The sequence below is a fragment of the Macaca mulatta genome, chromosome 16 (assembly GCF_049350105.2).
Source record: "Macaca mulatta isolate MMU2019108-1 chromosome 16, T2T-MMU8v2.0, whole genome shotgun sequence".
NCBI classification, from domain to species: Eukaryota; Metazoa; Chordata; class Mammalia; order Primates; family Cercopithecidae; genus Macaca; species Macaca mulatta.
The window spans coordinates 63,834,373-63,859,365 of NC_133421.1; the positions used below are offsets into that span (position 1 = coordinate 63,834,373).

Sequence of the window (24,993 nt, forward strand, 5' to 3'; positions counted from 1 at the left end):
AGTCTTGATGTCACCCAGACCGGAGTGTAGTCATGCAATCTTGGCTCACTGCATCTTCCCCCTCCTAGGCTTAAGCAATTCTCCTGCCTCAGCCTCTCGAGTAGCTGGGATTACAAGGCACACAACACCACACCTGGTTAATTTTTTTTTTTTTTTTTTTTTTTGAGATGGAGTCTCACTCTGTCTCTTCGGCTGGAGTGCAGTGGTGTGATCTCAGCTCACTGCAACCTCTGCCCCTGGGGTTCAAGCAGTTCTGCCTCAGCCTCCTGAGTAGCTGAGAGTACAGGTGCACACCGCCACGCCTGGCTAAATTTTGTATTTTATTAGAGACTGGGTTTCACTGTGTTGCCCAGGCTGGTCTCTAACTCCTGAGTTCAGGCAGTCTCCCCACCTCGGCCTCCCAAAGTGCTAGCTAGGATTATAGGCGTGAGCCACCGTGCCTGGCCAATTTTTGTGTTTTTAGTAGAGACGGTTTCACCAGGCTGAGCAGGCGGATCTTCAACTCTTGACCTCAAGTGATCTGCCCGCCTCAGCCTCTCAAAGTGCTAGGATTACAGGCGTGAGCACTGTGCCTGTTCTAATTTTTTTTTTTTTGAGACGAGTTTCGCACTGTCGCCTGGGCTGGAGTGCAATGGCACGATCTTGGCTCACTGGAACCTCTGCCTCCCAGATTCAAGCAATTCTCCTGCCTCAGCCTCCTGAGTAGCTGGGATTACAGGCACTTGCTACCATACCCGGCTAATTTTTTGTAGTTTTAGTAGAGTTGGGGTTTCCCTATGTTGGCCAGTCTGGTCTCGAACTCTTTACCTCATGATCTGCCTGCCTCAGCCTCCCAAAGTGCTGGGATTACAGGCGCAAGCTACCGTGCCCAGCCTAATTTTTTTTTTTTTTTAATTCTTTGTAGTGATAGGGTCTCACTACACATGTGTTTTCCAGGGTGGTCTCAAACTCCTGGCCTCAAGCAGTCCTCGTGCCTCAGCCTCCCAAAGTGCTGGGATCACAGGGGTGAGCCACCATGCCAAGGTGAATTTTATTTCATCTTGATAAAAATCTGAATAAAATCTTAGGAACGATATATTAAGAGTTTGATGAAGGGAACTGCAAGTAATATCACAAATAAAATGATCGTTTCTTTAATATACTATAGATTTCTTTTTATAAAATTTATCTCAGCTGGGCACGGTGGCCCACGCCTGTAATCCCAGCATTTTGGGAGGCCGAGGCGGGTGGATTAATTGGGACCAGGAGTTCAAGAGCAGCCTGGCAAACATGGTGAAACCCCATCTCTACTAAAAATACAAAAATTAGTTGGGCGTGGTGGCACATGCCTGTAATCCCAGCTACTTGGGAAGCTGAGGTAGGAGAATCGCTTGAACCCGGGAGGCAGAGGTTGTAGTGAGCCAAGATCACACCACTGCATTCCAGCCTGGGTGACAGTGATACTCTGTCTCAAAAAAAAAAAAAAAAGTATCTTTAGTTGTGGTAAATTATATTTTTTAACGTTACAGGTCTTTTTCCTTAAAAATGAGATGTAATCTTTTAGTAACCAGGCATTATGATCTTTGAAAATTTTTATTTGCGTATCTTTAATTGTAATTTTGTCATCTCTTCCCCTTTATTGTTTAGTCCAAAAGAAACTCTTCCTTCAAAACCTGTGAAGAAAGAGAAGGAACAGAGGACGCGTCACCTACTCACAGACCTCCCTCTCCCTCCAGAGCTCCCTGGTGGAGATCTGTCTCCCCCAGACTCTCCAGAACCAAAGGCAATCACACCACCTCAGCAACCATATAAAAAGAGACCAAAGTAAGTTTTTGGAGGAATCTATCTTTCATGATAGTTTTCTCCCTTCCTTTTGAACTAAATCCCTCATGTTTCTTCTATAACCTATACCAGTAAGATCATAGAAGTTTGGTCCCAAAGTATACCTTTTATTTTATTTTAGTGGACAAAAGCCTTCCTTGGAGACCCAGGTCATTCATCTGTGCCCTCAGATACCCAACTCTGTTTTTAGAACAACAGAAAATTCCCAAATCCAGATATACTATGAACATTTATGTCATTATGTCTTTTTTATTCATAATATTTAGAGTACTGAGGAAGAATAAAAGCTTTTTAAATTCAGGATGTGTCAATCATGTACACATTAATGAAAAATTAATAGATGTGGGATTTTTTTTCTGAAAGCATATAAATTGTCATGCCATAAATAGAGTATAATCTGGGTCTAATCTTCTGATTGTTAGCATTTCTCTCTTAATAATAAAAATAGTTATTTATTGAGCACGTATTATTGTCATAGTTTTATATATATATATTTTTGAGACGGAGTTGCGTTCTTTGTTGCCCAGGCTGGAATGCAGTGGTGCTGTCTCTGCTTATCACAACCTCCGCCTCCCTGGTTCAAGCGATTCTCCTGCCTCAGCCTCCCGAATAGCTGGGATTATGGGCACACGCCACCACACCAGGCTAATTTTTGTATTTTTAGTAGAGTTGGGGGTTTCACCATGTTGGCCAGGCTGGTCTCGAACTCCTGACCTCAGGTGATCCACCGCCTTGGCCTCCCAAAGTGCTGGGATTATAGGCATGAGCCGCCGTGTCTGGCCTTATATTTTCATAGTAGCCTTAGCATGTAGCGATTAATTTCCCATTTTATAGTTGAAGCCATACCTGAGAGAGGTGAGAAAGTAAGCAATCTGTTATTTCAGCTTATGTCTTCCTAAAGCTATAGCCTTGTGCCTTAGACACTGTGAGAGACTGTGTATTTTTTTTTTTTTTTTTTTGAGACCGAGTCTCACTCTGTCACCCAGGCTGGAGTGCAGTGGTGCGATCTTGCTCACTGTATCCTCTGCCTCCTGGATTCAAGCAATTCTCCTGCCTCAGAGTAGCTGGAGTACAGGTGTATACCACCACACCTGGATAATTTTTGTATTTTTAGTGGAGATGGGTTTCACCTTCTTGGTCAGACTGGTCTTGAACTTCTGACCTCGTGATCCACCTGCCTCAGTCTGCTAAAGTACTGGGATTACAGGCAGGAGCCACTGAGCCCGGCTTGTTTATGTATTTTATGTTAGGTTTTTATTTATTATTTATTTATTTATTATTTATTTATTTATTTTTGAGACAGAGTCTCACTCTGTTGCCCAGGCTATTGCCCAGGAGTGCAGTGGCGCAATCTCTGTTGCCCAGGAGTGCAGTGGCGCGAACTCCACTCACTGCAACCTCCGCCTCCCAGGTTCAAGCGATTCTTCTGCCTCTGTCTACCAGGTAGCTGGGACTACAGGCGCCCACCACCATGGCCGACTGCGTCTTTATATATTTCATATCGTTTAATTTCTGACTTTTTAGTAAAAAATATATAAAAGATACTCCACAGGAGTGGCTGGGTGCGGTGGCTCACGCTTGTAATCCCAGCACTTTGGGAGGCCGAGGCGGGCGGATCATAGGGTCAAGAGATCGAGACCATCTTGGCCAACATGGTGAAACCCCATCTCTACTGAAAATACAAAAATTAGCTGGGCGTTGTGGCGCCTGCCTGTAGAGTACTAAGGAAGAATAAAAGCTTTTTAAATTCAGCTCGTGACAGAGCAAGACTCCATCTCAAAAAAAAAAAAAAAAAGGTACAGGAGTTAGTGAAATCATCATAAAAGAATCCTTTTTCTTTGACTAGATTTCATTTTCTTTTTTTTTGAGTTGGAGTCTCGCTCTGTCACCCAGGCTGGAGTGCAGTGGCATGACCTTGGCTCACTGTCACCTCCGCCTCCTGGGTTCAAGCAATTCTCCTGCCTCAGCCTCCTGAGTAGCTGGGACTACAGGCACCCGCCACCACGCCCGGCTAATTTTTTGTATATTCAGTAGAGACGGGGTTTCACCGTGTTAGCCAGGGTGGTCTCGATCTCCTCACCTCGTGATCTGCCTGCCTCGGTCTCCCAAAGTGCTGGGATTACAGGCATGAGCCTCCGCGCCAGGCCAACTTCATTTTCTTAAATAACTGTTTTGTTGTTTTTCCTTTTTAGAATTTGTTGTCCTCGTTATGGAGAAAGAAGACAAACAGAAAGCGACTGGGGGAAACGCTGTGTGGACAAGTTTGACATTATTGGGATTATTGGAGAAGGAACCTATGGCCAAGTATATAAAGCCAAGGACAAAGACACCGGTAAATATTGCCACAAAATTTTAGATGTCAGAATGTTAACAATTTAGCATTCCTAATATCTTAAGTGGACTTAGCAAAAGTAAATTCTGACGTGTTTTTCTTTTTTTTTTTTTTTTTTTTGAGGCGGACTCTTGCTCTGTCCCCCAGGCTGTAGTGCAGTGGTGTGATCTCACTGCAAGCTCCGCCTCCCGGGTTCATGCCATTCTCCTGCCTCAGCCTCCTGAGTAACTGGGATTACAGACCATGTGCAACCACACCTGACTAATTTTTGTTGTTTTTAGTAGAGACAAGGTTTCACTATGTCATCCAGGCTGGTCTTGAACTCCTGACCTCAAGCAGTCTGTCTGCCTCGGCCTCCCAAAGTGCTGGGATTGTAGGTGTGAGCTGGGATTATAGGTGTGAGCGCTGGGCCTTGTTTTATTTTTATTTTTTGATACGGAGTCTTGCACTGTCATCCAGGCTAGAGTGCAGTGGGTCAGTCTCTGCTCACTGGAGGCTCTGCCTCCTGGGTTCAAGTGATACCCTGCGTCAGCCTCCTGAGTAGCTGACATTATAGGCACATGCCACCAAGCCCAGCTAATTTCTGTATTTTTAGTAGAGATGGAGTTTTACCATGTTGGCCAGGCTTGAACTCCAGGCTGGTCTCAAACTCCTAACCTGAAATGATCCACCCACCTCAGCCTCCCTAAGTGCTGGGATTACAGGCGTGAGCCACCATGCTTGGCCAAATTTTTAGTTCTAATTTTGTCTCCAAAAGTTAATTGAGTAGATCAAAGGTTTCCAAAAGAATACTATAATTATAACTTTTAAAACTCTCCAGCTGGGTGCGGTGACTCATGCCTATAATTTCAGCACTTTGGGAGGCCAGGTGGGCAGATCACAAGGTCAGGAGATTGAGACCATCCTGGCTAACGTGGTGAAACCCCCGTGTCTACTAAAAATAGAAAAAATTAGCCAGGCATGGTGCCACACGCCTATAGTCCCAGCTACTCAGGAGGCGGAGGCAGGAGAATCACTTGAACCTAGGAGGCGGAGGTTGCAGTGAGCGGAGGTCACGCCACTGCACTGCAGCCTGGGTGACAGAGCAAGACTGTCTCCAAAAAAAGAAAAAATCCATATCTTAAGATAAAATTAAAACCAAGAAAGGGAATATAGAATTTCCTTTTTTGTTTTTTTATTGAGAAGGAGTCATCCTGTCACCCAGGGTAGAGTGCAATGATGCGATCTCAGCTCACTGCAACCTCTGCTCACTGCAACCTCTGCCTCCTGCGTTCAAGCGATTCTCCTGTCTCAGCCTCCCCAGTACCTGGGATTACAGGCGTCCACCACCATGCCCGGCTAATTTTTGTATTTTAGTAGAGACGGGATTTCACCACATTGGCTAGGCTGGTCTCGAATTCCTGACCTCAGGTGATCCGCCCACCTGCTGGGATTACAGGTGTGAGCCACTGCGCCCAGCCTAGAGTTTACTTTTTTTTTTTTTTTTTTTGAGACGGAGTCTCGCTGTGTCTCCCAGGCTGGAGTGCAGTGGCGTGATCTCGGCTCACTGCAAGCTCCGCCTCCCGGGTTCACGCCATTCTCCCGCCTCAGCCTCCCAAGTAGCTGAGACTACAGGCGCCCGCCACCACGCCCGGCTAGTTTTTTGTATTTTTAGTAGAGACAGGGTTTCACCATGTTAGCCAGGATAGTCTCGATCTCCTGACCTCGTGATCCACCCGCCTCGGCCTCCCAAAGTGCTGGGATTACAGGCTTGAGCCACCGCGCCCGGCCAAGTTTACTTTTTAAAGGTGTATAAGTATCTCGTGTGTAAGCATTAAAGTAAGCACTAAGTTTGTCTTCCAGAGCAAGGGCATATATTGCTGGTTCACAATAGTGGCCAAAAATGCTCATTGGTAATAACAGTTTACATTTGTTTCGGCAGGAGAACTAGTGGCTCTGAAGAAGGTGAGACTAGACAATGAGAAAGAGGGCTTCCCAATCACAGCCATTCGTGAAATCAAAATTCTTCGTCAGTTAATCCACCGAAGTGTTGTTAACATGAAGGAAATTGTCACAGATAAACAAGATGCACTGGATTTCAAGAAGGATAAAGGTACCAGCAAAGAATCACATTTTTACAGGGTAGACTGGTTCAATCTTTGCCTTTCTTTTTTCTTTCTTTCTTTCTTATTTATTTATTTATTGTCAGACAGAGTCTCACAGTGTCGCCCAGGCTGGATTGCAGTCGTGTGGTGTTGGCTCACTGCAACCTCTGCCTCTCAGGTTTAAGTGATTCTTGTGCCTCAGCCCCCAAGTAGCAGGGATTACAGGCATGCGCCATCATGCCAGGCTTATTTTTGTATATTTAGTTAAGGGGGGGTTTCGCTATGTTGGTCAAGCTGGTCTCAAACTCCTGACCTCAGGTGATCCGCCCACCTTGGCCCCCCAAAGTGCTGGGATTACAGGAGTGAGCTACCATGCCTGGCCTCGTGTGTGTGTGTGTGTGTTTTTTAAATTATAAAATAATAAGTGAATGAATGGATATGATGCATGTATGCCTTTGGTGGAAAAACTGAAAACATAGAAGAAAAAGAAGATGGTAGTAGTTTATCTCCTATTTTCTCCCTATATGCTACCACCATCCATGGGAAACCACTGAAGTATTAATACATTTTGGTATATTTGCTTTTAGTTCTTTTTTTTTTTTTTTTTTTTTTTGAGACAGAGTTTCACTCTCTCACCCAGGCTGAAGTGCATTGGCTCTGTCTTGGCTTACTGCAACCTCCACTTCCCAGGTTCAAGCGATTCTCTTCCCTCAGCCTCAGCCTCCCAGGTAGCTGGGTAGCTGGGATTACAGGCACGTGCCACCACTCCCAGCTAATTTTTATAATTTTAGTAGAGACCAGGTTTCACCATGTTGACCAGGCTGGTCTCGAACTCCCGACCTCAGGCAATCATCCGCCTCAGCCTGCCAAAGAGCCGGGATTACAAGGGTGAGCCACCACACTCAGCCCTGCTTTTACTACTTTGAAAGCCCTGCTTTTTAGTACTTTATGCCATATCTACTGTATTTATTTTAACAAAGCTAAGATCAAAGGTTATTTAGTGTTGTATAATAACCAATTATTATAAAGGTTATTTAGTGTTGTCATAAGCAATTTCTCATATCATTAACACATTTTAATGGCTATGCATAAACATGAACCCAAATTTACCAGTCCCTGTTGAGCAATTAGTTGCCAATTTTCAATTAAAAAAAAAATAATAGGCCAGGTGCAGTGACTCACCCCTGTAATCCCAACACTTTGGGAGGCCGAGTCGGGTTGATCACCTGAGGTCAGGAGTTCGAGACCAGCCTGGCCAAGATGTTGAAACCCCATCTCTACTAAAAATACAATATTTAGCTGGGCATGGTGGCAAGCACCTGTAATCTTCAGCTGCTTGGGAGGCTGAGGCAGGAGAATCATTTGAACCCGGTAGGTGGAGGTTGCAGTGAGTCGAGATCACGCCATTGCACTCCAGCCTGGGTGACAAGAGCAAAACTCTGTCTCAAAAAAAAAAACCCCAAAAACATAATAGCAATGCCTTGAGTATCTTTCTGCATAAATCTTTGCATTATGATTTATTTTCATTGTATAGTATTTTTGATGTAAGAGTTATTTGGTCAAATGGATTTTCATATTTAATGTCAGATTCCTTTTAAGAAAAATAGTATGTCCAGTGGGTGTCCGTCTCAGTGTATCATCCCCAACATTGAGTATATCTTTTTTTTTTTTAATTTTGAGAAGGAGTCTCACTCTGTCGCCCAGGCTCAAGTGCAGTGATGCGGTACAGCGACAAAATCTTGGCTCACTGCAACCTCCGCCTCCTGGGTTCAAGTGATTCTCCTGCCTCAGCCTTTGGAGTAGGTGGGATTACAGGCACACGCCACCACTACCGGCTAATTTTTGTATTTTTATTAGAGACAAGGTTTCGCCATTTGGCTGGGATGGTCTCAAACTCCTGACCCCAGGTGATCGCCCACCTTGGCCTCCCAAAGTGCTGGGATTACAGGCGTGAGCCAGTGTACCTGGCCAAGTATATCTTTTTTAAAAATTGTCATCTGGGTTAGGTGTGGTTGCTCATGCCTATAATCCCAGTACTTTGGGAGGCCAATGCAGGTGGATCACCTGAAGTCAGGAGTTTGAGACAAGCCTGGCCAACGTGGTGAAACCCCTCTCTACTAAAAATGCAAAAATTCACTGGGCATGGTGCTGGGCACTTTTAATCCCAGCTACTGGGAAGGTTGAGGCAGGAGAATTGCTTGAACCCGGGAGGTAGAGGTTGCAGTGAGCCGAGATAGTGTCGCTGTACTTGAGCCTGGGCAACAGATCAAGACCCTGTCTCCAAAAAAAAAATTGTCATCTGGATAGGTTAAGTATGATATTATTATTTTATATATTATTTTAATTTAATTTTTATTTTTTGAGACAGAGTCTCAGTGTGTCACCCAGGCTGGAGTACAGTGGTGATCATAGCTCATTACATCCTCAACCTCTAGGCTCAAGTGATTCTCCATGCCTCAGCCTCCTGATTAGCTGAGACAACAGGCATGCACCACCACATCCAGCTGATTTTTTATATTTTTAGTAGAAACGGGATCTCTCTATGTTGCCCAGGCAGGTCTCTAACTCCTGGGCTCAAGCGGTCTGCTCACCTTAGCCTCCTAAAGTGCTGGGATTACAGACACCGCACCCAGCCAATGTCACTTTGGATTATATTCCTAATATTTTGGGTTTTCTCTGTGTTACTACTTTTACTTTCTCTCCCTCTCTCTTTCTCTCTTTTTTTGTTTTTTGAGACAGAATCTTGCTCTGTCACCCAGGCTGCAGTGCAGTGACATGATCACAGCTCACGGTAACTGAACTCCTGGGTTCAAGTGATCCTCCTGACTCACCCTCCCAAGTAACTAGGACTAGACAGCACTCCTGGCTGATTTTTAAAAATTTTGGTAGAAACAGGATTTTGCTGTGTTGCCCAGCCTGGTCTGTCTTTTTTTTTTTTTTTTTTGAGACAGAGTCTCGCTCTGTCACCCAGGCTGGAGTGCAGTGGCATGATCTCTGCTCACTGCAAGCTCCGCCTCCCAGGTTCACGCCATTCTCCTGCCTCAGCCTCCCGAGTAGCTGGGACTACAGGCGCCCACCACCACGCCTGGCTCATTTTTTTGTATTTTCAGTAGAGACGGGGTTTCACTGTGTCAGCTAGGATGGTCTTGATCTCCTGACCTTGTGATCTTCACGTCTTGGCCTCCCATAGTGCGGGATTACAGGCGTGAGCCACCGCGCCCGGCCATACTTCCTTTTTTTTTCGTTTTTTGTAGACGGAATCTTGCTTTCTCACCCAGGCTAGAGTACATTGGTGCAATCACAGCTTATTGTAGCCTCGAACTCCTGGGCTCATATGATTCTCTTGCTTCGGCCTCCCGAGTGTCCAGGAATACAGGCAAGCACCATCACACCTAGCTAATTTATAAATTTTTTTGTGGAGATGGTGTCTCACTATTTTGCCCAGTCTGGTTTCCAAAACTCAGGCAATCCTCTCACCTCAGCTCCTCAAAATGTGGGGATTACAGGCATAAGTCACTGAACACAGCCCCAAATTTAAGGGATTGAATTCGTTGATTCATTTTTCTCTCAATTTTTAAATACTACGATTTTATTTTTTTCCTTTCTTTTTTTTGAGACGGAATCTTGCTCTTTTTGCCCAGGCTGGAGTGCAGTGCCACTGTCTTGGCTCACTGCAACCTCTGCCTCCCAGGTTCAAGCAATTCTCATGCCTCAGCCTCCCTGAGTAGTTGGAATTACAGGTGCATGCCACCACGCCCAGGTAATTTTTGTATTTTTAGCAGTTAGGGTTTCACCATGTTGGCCAAGCTTGTCTCGAACTCCTGACCTCAAGTGATCTGCCCGCCTTGGCCTCCGAAAGTGCCGGGATTACAGGCATGAACCCAGCCTCTTTTTTTTTTTTTTTTCTTGAGATGGAGTTTTGCTCTTGTTGCCTGGGCTGAAGTGCAATGGTGCAGTCTTGGCTCACTGCAACCTCTGCCTCCTGGGTTCAAGCGATTCTCCTGCCTTAGCCTCCCGTGTAGCTGGAATTATAGGCGCCTGCCATCATGCCTGGCTAATTTTTGTATTTTTTTTTAGTAGAGATGGGGTTTCACCATGTTGGCCAGGTTGGTCTCGAACTCCTGACCTCAGGCAGTCCTCCTGCCTTGGCCTCCCAAAGTGCTGGAATTATAGGCGTGAGCCACCACGCCCGGCCAGTACTATGAATTTCACTAATAATTTATAACACATTTATTATGCTGTCCTTGGCATATTGAGTCCTGTTAACTTGTATAAAAACCTTTACAAAATAGTCATCAATAATATGTAACTAATGGGCATGGTTGTGTTACAAATGCAACTTCATTTACAGCAACAAGCAGCAGGCTGGCTCTGGTCTAAGGTCTGTAATTTGCTAACTGACTTAGGTCATTAAAGTCTAATAAGACAGGCTGAGCACAGTGGTTTATGCCTCTAACCTCAGCACTTTGGGATGTTGGGATGGAAGGATTGCCTGAGCCGAAGAGTTAGAGACCAACCTGGGTACCATAGCAAGACCCTGTCTCTACAAAAAGTGAAAAACATTAACTGGGTGTGGCGGCGTGTGCCTGTATTCCCAGCTACATGAGAGGCTGAGGTGGAAGATTTGCTTGAGCCCAGGAGTTTGAGGCTGTAGTGAGCCATGATCATGCCACTGCGCTCCATCCTGGGCAACAGAATGAGACTCTGTCTCAAAAAAAGATAGAAAAAGGCTGAGTGTGGTAGCTGACGCCTGTAATCCAAACACTTTGGGAAGCCCAGGTGGGCGGATCACCTGAGGTCGGGAGTTTGAGACCAGCCTGACCAACATGGTGAAATCTTGTCTCTACTCAAAATATAAAAATTAACCGGGACTTGGTGGCGCATGCTTGTAATCCCAGCTACACGGGAAGCTGAGGCAGGAGAATGGCTTGAACCCAGGAGACAGAGGTTGCAGTGAGCTGAGATAGTGCCACCGCACTCCAGCATGGGTGGCAGAGTGAGAGTCTGTCTTAAAAAAACAGCCTAGTAATGCAACCCGATCAGGACAGTTGCCCCCACGAAGAGGTGAGTAGGCCATACAGTACTAGACTAGGAATCAGAAGATTAATTCCTTTTTTTTTTTTTTTTTTGAGAAGGAGTCTGGCTCTGTCGCCCAGGCTGGAGTGCAGTGGCGCGATCTCGGCTCACTGCAAGCTCCGCCTCCCAGGTTCCCACCATTCTCCTGCCTCAGCCTCCGCAAGTAGCTGGGACTGAAGGTGCCCGCCACCACGTCTGGCTTATTTTTTGTATTTTTAGTAGAGATGGGGTTTCACTGTGTTAGCCAGGATGGTCTTGATCTCCTGACCTCGTGATCCGCCCATCTCGGCCTCCCAAAGTGCTGGGATTACAGGTGTGAGCCACCACGCCCGGCCTTGTTTTTTTTGTTTTTTTTTTTTTTTTTGAGAAGGAGTCTTGCTTTGTTACCCAGGCTGGAATGCAGTGGCACCATCTTAGCTCACTGCAACCTCCAGCTCCTGGGTTCAAGTGATTCTCCCACCTCAGCCTCCCAAGTAGCTGGGATTATAGGCACGTGCCACCCATGCCCAACTAATTTTTGTATTTTTTTTTTAGTCGAAATGGGGTTTCACCATGTTGGGCAGGCTGGTGTTGAACTCATGACCTCAAGTGACCCGCCCTCCTCGGCCTGCCAAAGTGCTGAGATTACAGGCATCTGCCACCGCGCCCAGCCACAGAAGATTAATTCAAATGTTAGCTCCGTTATTTATTATTAGGAAGGGCTAATTATTCAACTACTCTTAGTTTCAGTTTCTTCATCTATAAAATTCAAGGTTTTTTTCTAGACAGTCTATGGTCAACTCCAAAATTATATTAGGATTGAGGCATTGTTACTTCAGCATTCTTTTTTTTTCTTGTTTTTAATTTTTTTTCGTCTTATGTAGGTGCCTTTTACCTTGTATTTGAGTATATGGACCATGACTTAATGGGACTGCTAGAATCTGGTTTGGTGCACTTTTCTGAAGACCATATCAAGTCGTTCATGAAACAGCTAATGGAAGGATTGGATTACTGTCACAAAAAGAATTTCCTGCATCGGGATATTAAGTGTTCTAACATTTTGCTGAATAACAGGTAACATAGTAACCAAATAAGATTAATTTCTTTTCTCCTCTCCTCTGACCTTTTTAGTTTCAAATGGTTAATTGGTGTTATAATTAGACCTAATAGTGCAGTATTCGCACACACATTGAGTTTTTAGTGATATTCCCTATGTTCAGTGTGGGAGAAACATGCCTGCTCCTTCAGTTGTTCTTGAGCCTTTCTCAGTTACCAGCTTTCTGAGTAGACATTGATGTGCAGTTGGTGATTGGCCTTTTCTGCCCAGTACTTACTCATAGGTTTTAATAGTGTAAACAAGCAGGAATCTGGTGATGAACAGGTGTTAATTCATCAGAAGTTTTTTATTATCTGCTTTCTTCTTTTCTGTTTATTTGCCTATACTGCATTGGTAATATCAGAAGTATTATGCATAGTAGGGTTTTTTTTTTTTTTTGAGACGGAGTTTCACTCTTGTTGTCCAGGCTGGAGTGTAGTGGCGTGATCTCAGCTCACTGCAACCTCCACTTCCCAAGTTCAAGTGATTCTCCTGCCTCAGCCTCCCGAGTAGCTGGGATTACAGGCACCCAGCACCATGCTCGGCTAATTTTTGTATTTTTAGTAGAGATGGGGTTTCACTATATTGGCCAGGCTGGTCTCGAACTCCTGACCTCGTGATCCACCCGCCTTGGCCTCCTAAAGTGCTGGGATTACAGATGTGAGCCACCGCGCCTGGCACACTAGTTTTTTTGTTTGTTTGTTTTTGAGACAGAGTCTTGCTCTATCGCCCAGGCTGGAGTGCAGTGGCATGGTCTCAGCTCACCTCAAGCTCTGCCTCCTGGGTTCACGCCATTCTTCTGCCTCAGCCTCCCGAGTAGCTGGTATTACAGGCGCCCGTTGCCACGCCCAGCTGATTTTTTGTATTTTTAGTAGAGATGGGGTTTCACCATGTTAGCCAGGATGGTCTCGATCTCCTGACCTTGTGATCCGCCCGCCTCGGCCTCCCAAAGTGCTGGGATTACAGGTGTGAGCCACTGCGTCTGGCCCTGGCACACTAGTTTTTTTAACAGCCTACTTGCTGAGGAATAAAGAACAAATCTGGTACCATTTAAATCGGGCAAGTGTTTAGTTCTTTAGGTAATTAGGTTGGTTACCTCTATTTTTGTCTGATTGACTCATTGTTTTAAACATTTCGGTTCAGTTTTATCTGGCAGACATTATATAGGAAAAAGGAAAGATTATGACACATTTCCTCTCTTTATGGTGTAAAATAACCAATCGTGGATGGTTTCCTGGGACTTTCCAGATTTTAGCTCTAAAAGGCTCACATGCGATGATTGAACACTGGAACTCAAAACTTTTGCAGGAGAAATAAATTACTCAGTTCGGTAAACTTTTATTAAGCTCAATTTTTTTTCCCTTTGAATTTGAGAGTATCTGGAAAGATGTATCCTTGAGGAATGAATAAGAATTTATCTGAAAAACTGATAGTGGGTGATCAAATTTCTAGGCAGAAGAAGCTGCATGCCACAAAAGCACATAAACATGAAAATAACACGTTATGTCTGGAAACCTGTAAACAGGTCAGTATTTCTAGAGTAAGAAGAGGGAAGCACGTAATGGCCAAGAGATGAAGCTGGATAGTTGCATGGAGCCCATTTATGGATCTTGTATGCCCCACTGAGGAACTTAAACTTTATCTGTATTTGACAAGGATCAGCATAACTTGAACCCAGGAGGTGGAGGTTGCAGTGAGGCGAGATCATTCTGCCTGGGCGACAGAGCGAGACTCCATCTCAAAAAAAGAAATAATCTTAGACTGAGTCTAATCACTCTGTCGCCCAGGCTAGAGTTCAATGGCAGGATCTCACTGCAACCTCCAACTCCTGGGTTCAGGCGATGCTCCTGCCTCAGCCTCCTGAGTAGCTGGGATTACAGGTGTCCGCCACCATGCCCAGCTAATTTTTCTTTTTTTAGTAGAGATGGGGTTTCACCATATTGGCCAGGCTGGTCTTGAACTCCTGACCTCAAGTGATCTGCCTGCCTTAGCCTCCCAAAGTGCTGGTATTACAGGCGTGAGCCACTGTATCCGGCCAAAAGAGTATTTCTTTTTTTTTTTTGAGAAGGAGTCTGGCTCTGTCACCCAGACTGGAGTGCAGTGGCGCGATCTCGGCTCACTGCAAGCTCTGCCTCCCAGGCTCCCACCATTCTCCTGCCTCAGCCTCCGCGAGTAGCTGGGACTACAGGTGCCCGCTACCATGCCTGGCTTATTTTTTGTATTTTTAGTAGAGATGGGGTTTCACTGTGTTAGCCAGGATGGTCTCGATCTCCTGACCTCGTGATCCGCCCATCTCGGCCTTCCAAAGTGCTGGGATTACAGGTGTGAGCCACCGCGCCCGGCCAAGAGTATTTCTTTATGTTGCTTTCTCTGACTCATAATTCCTAGTAAAGTTGGAGATTGGTGACTCTCCATCTATAATAAATAATGCATTAAGAACTTCTGGCCTATAGTATAATATACTTTCTGCTGTTCCCTTTACTCCTCCATGAGGAGATGTCTCAAAGCAGGGAATAATTGCAGCTCCGTTTGGTGTCCTTTCTGGTGGGTAAGGCCCCTTTTTCTTCCTGACTTTCCAGAGTCAGAAAGCTGATGAGGTCCCAGACTAAATTGAATTTCCTCCTCAGGTTGCTAAGTAGGATACAGGAATCCCATGGTCTAGCCTGATCCATCCAGCCTCTTCCCTTACCCACTTAGCTGTGTCTACTCAGACCTCTGGGTGAGACGGCCTGGAGAAAACGGTGAAGGGTTGTCATCTGGGCAAGGAAAAGAGAGAACAGTTGGCAAGAGAGAGAGAGAAGACCAGAGTTGGATTCCTTGATGTTCATTATATTTTAATTACAAAGTATAAATGAGACCAAATCATTTTATATAGAAGAGAGACGCAGTCAGTCTTCTGTTTTGGAAAGGTTGCCAAATTATCACTTTATGCTCATAAACTGGAGGCAGAGAGACCCTCTAAGAACTTTGTAAGAAGTGGTCAGTGCTTGAAATAACCCAGACACTACTAGTAGGGATGGACTCAGTAGATCTGTAGACTTTGGTTGAATGAGTGAATGGTAGATAGTGAATTAGAGAAAGTAAGATCACTCACAGGTTTCTGACTTGAAAAACTATCTAGATGGGTGGCACTACTAGCCAATACAAGGAAGACGGAAGAGTAGGATGGATGGGGTAACAGGCAAATCTCTTTTGGATGTGTCTTTTATATATTCAGGGTAGTGATATTTAATAGCATATGGTCATTTGGGAATTCCAAACTACCAGTACAGATTTGGTAGTTACCAAGCATAGGAAATATGTCAGAAATGTCACCCAAGAGAAATTGTCAGAGAGATAGGAAGAAAATAAGGAAAATATGAATGCAGGATAGGCAAGTTTAAGAAGGGAGTGATCATTGATGTCAGATGATGCAGGCAAATTATAAGAGAATCTGAAAATTAAAAGGTCAGTAGTGATATTAGTGTGGAGTAAGGGGATGAGTAGCACAATTAATGAGAAGGTAGTGGTAGGGGGTGTCTTTAATTTTTAATTTTAAGGATGGCAGATATTTGAATATATTTAAATGCTAAGGGGAGGCCAACGTGGTGGCTCACATGTGAAATCCTAACACTATGGGAGGCTTTGAGCTGGGCAGGTCACTTGATGCTAGGAGTTGGAGACCAGCCTGGCCAACATAGCAAAACTCTGTCTCTACTAAAACTACTAAAATTAGCTGAGCTTGGTGGTGCACGCCTCTAATCCCATCCCAGGCCCAGGAGGCCAAGGCATGAGAATTGCTTGAACCTGGGATGCAGAGATTGCACCACTGCACTCCAGCCTGGGTGACAGAGCAAGACCCTGTCTCAAAAAAAAAAAAAAAAAAAAATGCTAAGGAGAGAGAATATCTGTACAAAGGGAGCAGTTAAAGATTTGGGGGCTGGGCACAGTGGCTCACGCCTGTAATCCCAGCACTTTGGGAGGCCGAGGTGGGTGGATCACGAGGTCAGGAGATCGAGATCATCTTGCTCAACATGGTAAAGCCCTGTCTCTACTAAAATACAAAAAATTAGCTGGGTGTGGTGGCACGTGACTGTAATCCCAGCTACTTGGGAGGTTGAGGCAGGGGAATCACTTGAACCTGGGGGACAGAGGTTGCAGTGAGTTGAGATCGCGCCACTGCACTCCAGCCTGGCAACAGAGCAAGACTCCGTCTCGGAAAAAAAAAAGGCCGGGTGTGGTGGCTCACACCCGTAATCCCAGCACTTTGGGAGGCCAAGGTGGGCGGATCACGAGGTCAAGAGATCAAGACCATCCTGGCCAACATGGTGAAACCCCATCTCTACTGAAAATAGAAAAACTAACTGGATATGGAGGCACATACCTGTAGTCCCAGCTACTCAGGAGGTTGAGGCAGGAGAACTGTTTGAACCTGGGAGGCGGAGGTTGCAGTGAGCTGAGATCGCGCCACCGCACTCCACCCTGGTGACAGAGCGAGATTCCGTCTCAAAAAAAATAAAAAAATAAAAAATAAAAAAGATTTGGCAAAGAACCAAAATAATTTAAAGGAGCAAGGTTCTAGAATAGATGGGATCGAGGCCACAGGTGGAGGGAGTGATTACCCTTGGTCAAGAAAAGAGATTGACATACTTTTTATGTATCGTTTAACCTTGAACAACGCGGGTTTCAACTGTGGCATGTCCACTTATACACAGATTTTTATCCAACCAAAGACGAATAAAAAACAATGTTTGCAGTATATAAAACTTGTGTATATGGAGTACCAGTGTTTCATATATGCTGTTTCTGTAAAACCTACTGCAGGACTTGAGTTTACTTGAATTTTGGTATATATGGGAGTCTTGGAACCAATCCCGTAGATATACTGAGGGATAACTGTAATTAAAAGGAAAGAGGAAAGTAAGATTATAGATGGAAGTAGGTTTACTGGAAAAAGGTAGGATGTTAAGTACCTCTCACCTAATGACTTTAATTTTTTCACTGAAAAAGGTCATTTATTAAGTAAGTGTAAGAGGGTAGGGGATGGATTAGAGCATTAAGGAGAATGCCAAAGGTATGTAAGGACAGCCATGCTGAATGGAAGTTGCTGATTACAGGCAAGTAAAAGGACTAATCAGTAGCATTCAGGAATTAACAGAGAGAGGAAGTCACACATTTTGCAGTGGCACCATACAATATGATTATATGATTTTTTATTTTTATTTTTTTTGAGATGGAGTCTCACTCTGTCACCCAGGCTGGAGTGCAGTGGCGCTATCTCGGCTCACTGCAACCTCTGCCTCCCGGGTTCAAGCAGTTCTCCTGCCTCCGCCTCCTGAGTAGTTGGGACTACAGGCGCATGCCACCACACCTGGCTAATTTTTGTATTTTTAGAGACGGGGTTTCACCATGTCGGCCAGGCTGGGTCTCAAACCTCTGACCTCAAGTGACCCACCCACCTCAGCCTCCTAAAGTGCTAGGATTACAGGTGTGAGCCACCACGCCCGGCCAGTTATATGATTTTTATTCTTTGCCCTTGTGTTCAGCTCTCTAGGTAGAGCAGAAAAGGCAGATTTTCTAATGATCCAGAATTAGGGACTTAAGGATTAGCTATATCACAAGCTAAGGGAACCAGGAAGATAGTAGTTTGGTTAATTAACCAAGGGGTCCAGGCAGGCAAGGGAAGGAAGTATTATGTGAGAGAGGGCTGAACTGGGAGTGAGTGGAGGCACTGTGTACTTGAAGGTCTTGTCAAAAGGCAAAAATGTTAAACCATGGTCTCAGAAAGAATTCTCCACATATTTCTGTATTCATCTTATTCCTTTGAGACAGGACAAACAACATGATGGCACTTCTTTTGTATTTTATTTTAATTAATTTATTTATTTATTTTGTATTTTATTTTTTGAGATGGAGTCTCGCCGTGTCACCCAGGCTGGAGTGCAGTGGCACAATCTCAGCTCACTGCAACCTCGGCCTCCCGGGTTCAAGCGATTCTCCCGCCTCAGCCTCCCAAGTGGCTAGGACTATAGGTATCCGCTGCCACGCCCATCTGATTTTTGTATTTTTAGTAGAGACGGGGGTTTCACCTGGTTTCACCAGGCTGGTCTCAAACTCCTGACTTAAATGATCCGCCTGCCTTGGTCTCCCAAAGTGTTGGGACTACAGGCGTGAGCCACTGCACCCAGCCTGTTCTATTTTATATTGCAAAAAGTTACCAATACTTCCACACTTCATAGTGAGTCACCTTAATGGTTTAGTTGTAAGGAAAAGCAGGAGTCAGTAAAAGTGCTATCAGTGGCCTGGCGTGGTGGCTTATGCCTGTAATCCCAGCACTTTGGGAGGCCAAGGCAGGTGGATCACCTGAGGTAGGGAGTTCAAGACCAGCCTGACCAACATGGAGAAACACCATCTCTACTAAAAATACAAAATTAACCATGAGTGGTGGTGCATGCCTGTAATCCCAGCCATTTGGGAGGCAGAGGTTGCAAGTGAGCCGAGATAGTGCCATTGCACTCCAGCCTGGGCAACAAGAGTGAAACTCAGTCTTTTTTTTTTTTTTTTTTTAAAGTGCTATCAACAGGTTCTATAGCAGACTAAATTCATTTAATAAACATTTATTTAGTACCTAGTGTGAGCCAGGCAGGAAATATGTTAGATGCTGGTGATATTCAGGTCTACCCTGATTTCTGTAACTATATATCCATTTCCATTTTAACTTTCAGTCATACTATGTGCCTTGAATCTTGAATCGTCTCAGGCTTTCAGAGTAAGGATGCCAAGTAATTTGAGGAATCATCTTTGTCTCAATATAAGTTAACTATTTCTTTCTGCTTTTCTCAGAATTTGCTTATAAATTGAACTTAATGTAATGGTGTTTGGAGCAAATGGATAAGGTACCTTTAACTTGACTAGGAATAAGCATTGATTTAATGTAGAAGTTTGTTGCTGGTAGTTACCTTGTTTTAATATTGTCCCATGTTCATATCTTGGGGAGTACCTCTTGGCCTTTTTTCTGTACTACATATTGAGTCCCCTGTGCTTGAGACAAGAATTCTTTTGGATTTCAGATTTTTTTAGATTTTGGAATATTTACATTATATTTACTGGTTCTGAACATCCCAAATCTGAAATGTTCCAGTGAGTATATCCTTTGAGTATCATGTTGGCACTCAAAAAGTTTCAGATTTTGCTTCAGACAGAGATGGGGGGAAAGGGTTCTGAAAAATTTTGGATTTCAGATTTTTGGATTTGGATGCGCAATCTGTATCTCATTTTTTTGCCTGATCTGAGCTATTAGACACCTACACCAGCTTCCTGTAAGAGAGTGAGCTGGCTTTTCATGCCCTAAGAGGTAGGAAGGCTGTAAATATGACTAAGGAGGTTACATGAATTTAGATAATTATCATTAATCCAAAGTAGTCAATAAATAGTTGTTGGGTTTTTTTGCATTGTCCACCCCCTCCAATGAATAAATAGTTTTTAAATAGATTCCCAACATTTTGCCTTGCAGTTTTCAAAATTATTCCTTCATGCAGGAGGAGAGAGAGCATCAGGAAAAATAGCTAACGCTTGCTGGGCTTAATACTTTGGTGATGGGTCAAGAGGTGCAGTAAACCACCATGGAACACATTTACCTGTGTAACAAACCTGCACATGTACCCTGGAACTTAAAAAAAAAAAAAATTCCTTTATATCACTGTCAAGGATAGAATACTGAGCAGAGGCCAGTCATGGTGGCCCATGCCTGTACTTCCAGCCCTTTGGGAGGCTGAGGAGGGAGGATCACTTGAGCACAGGAATTTAAGACCAGTCTGGGCAACACAGGGGAACTCTGTCTCTACAAAAAAATACAATAATTAGCTGAGCATATTGGTGCATGCCTGTAGTCCCAGCTACTCGGGAGGCTGAGGCTAGAGAATCACTTGAACCCGGGAGATCATCAAGGCTGCAGTGAGCCACAGTTGCACCACTGTACTCCAGCCTGGGTGATAGAGTGAGACTCTGTCTCAAAAAAAAAAAAAAAAAAAAAATTACTGAGCAGAGTGAAACATGGTTGGGATCTCCTTGAAGTGATTCTCAAAGCCTGATTCTCAGGCCAGCTGCATTAGCATCACATATGGGCCTGCTAGAAATGCAGATTCATGAGCCACGTTCTACTGAGTCAGCATCTCTTAAGAATGGGGCCCAGGAAACTGGGTTTCTTTGCTTGGTTTTTCAGAGATAGGGTCTTGCTCTGTTGCCCAGGCTGGAGTGCAGTGGCCTCCCAAAGTTCTGGGATTATAGGTGTGAGCCACCATGCCCAGTCTGTTTGCCCTCTTAAATCTTTCCCAATCTAGAACAGCTCATTTATTTTTTTCCCAACAATAAGTATTTAATCTAGCAGGTTCTAGGTACTGTTGTTTACCATGAAATAAACTTAGCTAAGGAGTCAAATTCAGAAAATGTAATAATAGTTTGTTTCTTTTAAAAGCCTAAGGCATTATAATTGAAGTAGTCAAAAAAGGTTTAATTAGGGGGATTGAGTGTTAAGAGTAGAAGTAACCATGAACTGGGTATTGTATGAAATTTTTAAAAAAGAAAGAGAAAAGAGTAGAACGAAGAGAGCAGAAGTTAAAATTTATTTTTGTAATTCCTTTAGCTCCTAACTTGGCGCATGACTTTTCAGGTGTATTTTGGAGGCCACTGCTATTGCTTATGAAAATAATTGTTTTTTGTTTTACAGTGGGCAAATCAAACTAGCAGATTTTGGACTTGCTCGGCTCTATAACTCTGAAGAGAGGTAAGGCATTAATAAAATTACATGTGGGAAATCAGGTTTGTTTTTTTGAGGCAGAGTCTTACTCTTGCTCAGGCTGGAGTGCATGGCTTGATCTCAGCTCACTGCAGCCTCAACCTCTGTGGGCTCAGGTGATTCTCCCACCCTAATCTCACAAGTAGCTGGGACCATAGGTGGGTATCATCACACCTGGCTAATTTTTGTATTTTTAGTAGAGACAGGATTTTGCTATGTTGCCCAGGGTAGTATTGAACTCCTGGGCTCAAGCTATCTACCTGCCTCAGCCTCCCAAAGTGCTGGGATTACAGACGTGAGCCACCACATCCAGCCAATAATCTTTTTTTTTTTTTTTTTGGAGACAGAGTCTTGCTCAGTCGCCCAGGCTGGAGTGCAGTGGTGCAATCTCGGCTCACTGCAAGCTCTGCCTCCCGGGTTCAAGCCATTCTCCTGCCTCAGCCTCCCGAGTAGCTGGGACTACAGGCGCCCGCCACCATGCCTGGCTAATTTTTTGTGTTTTTAGAAGAGAAAGGGTTTCACCATGTTAGCCAGGATGGTCTCGATCTCCTGACCTCATGATCTACCCGCCTTGGCCTCCCAAAGTGCTGGGATTACAGGCGTGAGCCACTGTGCCCGGCCTTTTCTTTTCTTTTTTTTTGAGACAGAGTCTCACTCTGTCACCTGGGCTGGAGTGCAGTAGCGTGATCTCCGCTCACTGCAACCTCTACCTCTCCGGTTCAAGCAATTCTCCTGCCTCAGCCTCCCGAGTAGCTGGGATTACAGGTGCCCGCCACTATGCCCAGCTAATTTTTTGTATTTTTAGTAGAGACGGGGTTTCACCATGTTGGCCAGGCTGGTCTCAAACTCCTGACCTCGTGATTCATCTGCCTCGGCTTCTCAAAGTGCTGGGATTACAGGCATGAGCCACCGCACCCGGCTAAGAATCTTTTTTATTCCTGGATATTCTAGTATTCTGCAAGTTGCAGCAACTGTTAGAGTTCCCTAATTATCTGAAAGCGTTATCACTTAGATTTTAGGCAGCAAATTTTATCTAAATTCTTGAATCGTCCCTTGACTGGAATAAATAAATTAGAATGGAAGTTATTTATTTCTCTCTCTTTTCTCTTCTCTTCCTTTTTCTTTTTCTTTTTCTTTCCCAGAGATTTGCACTTGTTGCCCAGGCTGGAGTGTAATGGCACGATCTTGGCTCACTGAAACCTCTGCTTCCCAGGTTCAAGCAATTCCCCTGCCTCAGCCTCCCGACTAACTGAGATTACAGGCATGCGCCGCCACGCCTGGCTAATTTTGTATTTTTAGTGGAGACGGGGTTTCTCCTTGTTGGTCACGCTGCTCTCGAACTCCCAACCTTAGGTGATCCACCCACTCAGCCTCCCAAAGTGCTGGGATGACAGGCGTGAGCCACCGCGCCTGGCCTTTTTTCTTTTTTTTTTAATAGGCCAGGCGCGGTGGCTCACGCCTGTCATCCCAGCACTTTGGGAGGCCCAGGTGGGTGGATCACCTGAGGGCAGGAGATCAAGACCATCCTGGCTAACAGGGTGAAATCCCGTCTCTACTAAAAATTCAAAAAATGAGCCAGGTATGGTGGCGGGTGCCTGTAGTCCCAGCTACTCGAGAGGCTGAGGCAGGAGAATGGCATGAACCTGGGAGGCAGAGCCTGCAATAAGCCGAGATGGTACCACTGTATTCCAGCCTGGGGGACAGAGCAAGACTTCGTCTCAAAAACCAAAAATAATAGAGGTGAGATCTTGCAGTGTTGACCAGGCTGGTCTTGAACTGGCCTCAAATGATTCTCCCCTATAGGCCTCCCAAAGTGCTGGGATTACAGGCATAAGCCACCACGCCAGGCCTGGAAGTTACTTCTTTTTTTTTCTTTTTTTTTTTGAGACGGAGTCTTTCTCTGTCACCCAGGCTGGAGTGCAGTGGCGTGATCTCGGCTCACTGCAAGCTCCGCCTCCCGGGTTCATGCTGTTCTCCTGCCTCAGCCTCCCGAGTAACTGGGACTACAGGCGCCCGCCACTGCACCCGGCTAGTTTTTTTGTATTTTTAGTAGAGACGGGGTTTCACTGTGGTCTCGATCTCCTGACCTTGTGATCCACCCACCTCGGCCTCCCAAGTGCTGGGATTACTGGTGTGAGCCGCCACACCCAGCCTGGAAGTTACTTCTTCATCTCCCACTTCTGACCAGTTTAATTTTGGAGTGTTAGGTTGCTATGGATTTGTTTTTCAGTCTCATCTTCATTTGGCACCTATTTCTATTTGTATTTAGTTATATGAATATTTTTCATCAGAAGCCATTGTAAGTTTATGTCATGGTTGTTTTTTATATTTCAGTCGCCCTTACACAAACAAAGTCATTACTCTGTGGTACCGACCTCCAGAACTACTGCTAGGAGAAGAACGTTACACACCAGCCATAGATGTTTGGAGCTGTGGGTAAGGTTCTGTTAACTTTTTCTCTTGTCTGTAACTTACGTATTGTTGACTTGTACTTTGTTTTCTCTGTACACTGGCTTTTTAGAGCTCTTATGGTGATAAACTTTTGGCCAGATTTCTGGGGAATCTGTTGAATATTTCTTAATGTCAGAGACACTTTTTTTAAAAAACAGATTTCTTCTTTTTTTTGTTTAAACTTTGAATTGATACCTTATTTGGAAATAAGCTATCCAAGTAAGGTTCATAGATTGCAATTGATTACATCAAATCTTTTAATTTTACATTCCCCTTCTGTGTTACCTAATTTTGATTTATTTTGTTTCCTTATAATTTCCTTAGAAGAAACTATTTCACTTGTCCTATCCAGCCTTTTGTAGTCTGGATTTCGCAGATTGTATCTTTGTGATGATACATATATATTTTAGCATGATTTTTTATCTTTTTTTTTGGAGAAGGAGTCTCGCTCTGTTGCCCAGGCTGGAGTGCAGTGGTGGGATCTCCGCTCACTGCAAGCTCCACCACCTCCCGGGTTCACGCCATTCTCCTGCCTCAGCCTCCCTAGAAGTTGGGACTACAGGCGCCCGCCACCACACCTGGCTAATTTTTTTGTATTTTTAGTAGAGACGGGGTTTCACCGTATTCACCAGGATGGTCTCGATCTCCTGACCTCATGATCCGCCCGCTTCGGTCTCCCAAAGTGCTGGGATTACAGGCGTGAGCCACCGCGCCTGGCCGATTTTTTATCTTTTTATTGTTTGAGACAGAGTCTTTCTATGTTGCCCATTCTCGAGTCCAGTGGCTGTTCATAAGCATGATCATAACATGCTATATCCTTGAACTCCTGGGCTCAAGCAGTCCTCCTGCCTCAGCCTCCTGAATAGCTGTAACTACAGGCGCATGTTGCCGTACCCAGCTTATCTTTTTTACTTTTCACAAATTGTAAATGGATTAAAGGTTGATTACTCACCACCCACCCAGGGTCAGGTAGTAGACCCTGAAACTACTTTACAGTTGGTTTTGAATACTTCTAACAAAAGTTGTATAATCAGTGGTACATCAGAGTTGGGAGGTGGGGAGCAGTGGGAGCCTCTGCCCAGAGTACAAGCAGTAAATGAGTATGTTGTCTGTGGAAGATTTTGAAACAACAAAACAAAACAATCCAGTATAAACTAGTCAGCTTTTTATTATGGCCTTGTGAGGGCAGTTCTAAATGAGCAGATTTGTACACACACACCACTTTACATAATAGTAATAGTCTTTTTTTGGGATGTTTTCAGTTACTTGGCCATTGCCCACATCTGTTAATTCATTTGTGGTTATTTTATGATGGTCACATTCTAATTATATCATTTCTTATTGGAATGCTTTATATCCTCCCATCTGTTTGGCTGAACTC

General features: G+C 44.5%; 1 protein-coding gene and 2 long non-coding RNA genes across 9 annotated transcripts in view; 2 read left to right on the plus strand and 1 right to left on the minus strand.

Annotated features, from left to right (window-relative positions):
• The window catches only part of CDK12 (cyclin dependent kinase 12), a 76,763-nt gene that overhangs the window by 30,228 nt on the left and 21,542 nt on the right, over nt 1-24,993 (plus strand). For all 7 annotated transcript variants that reach the window (XM_077968591.1, XM_077968592.1, XM_077968593.1 and 4 more), the window contains 6 exons: nt 1,627-1,803; nt 4,014-4,153; nt 6,075-6,245; nt 12,177-12,366; nt 21,093-21,149; nt 23,496-23,597. In XM_077968591.1, the coding sequence (XP_077824717.1) occupies nt 1,627-1,803; nt 4,014-4,153; nt 6,075-6,245; nt 12,177-12,366; nt 21,093-21,149; nt 23,496-23,597 (837 nt within the window). The remainder of the gene's footprint in view (nt 1-1,626; nt 1,804-4,013; nt 4,154-6,074; nt 6,246-12,176; nt 12,367-21,092; nt 21,150-23,495; nt 23,598-24,993) is intronic.
• On the minus strand, nt 11,775-15,739 carry LOC144335675 (uncharacterized). The gene is made up of 2 exons (XR_013406724.1): nt 14,042-15,739; nt 11,775-13,070 (listed from the first exon to the last, which is right to left on the minus strand). It is a non-coding gene; the product is annotated as an uncharacterized LOC144335675 (long non-coding RNA).
• Nucleotides 14,380-19,861, plus strand: LOC144335671 (uncharacterized). Its single transcript, XR_013406720.1, has 2 exons — nt 14,380-15,115; nt 18,889-19,861. It is a non-coding gene; the product is annotated as an uncharacterized LOC144335671 (long non-coding RNA).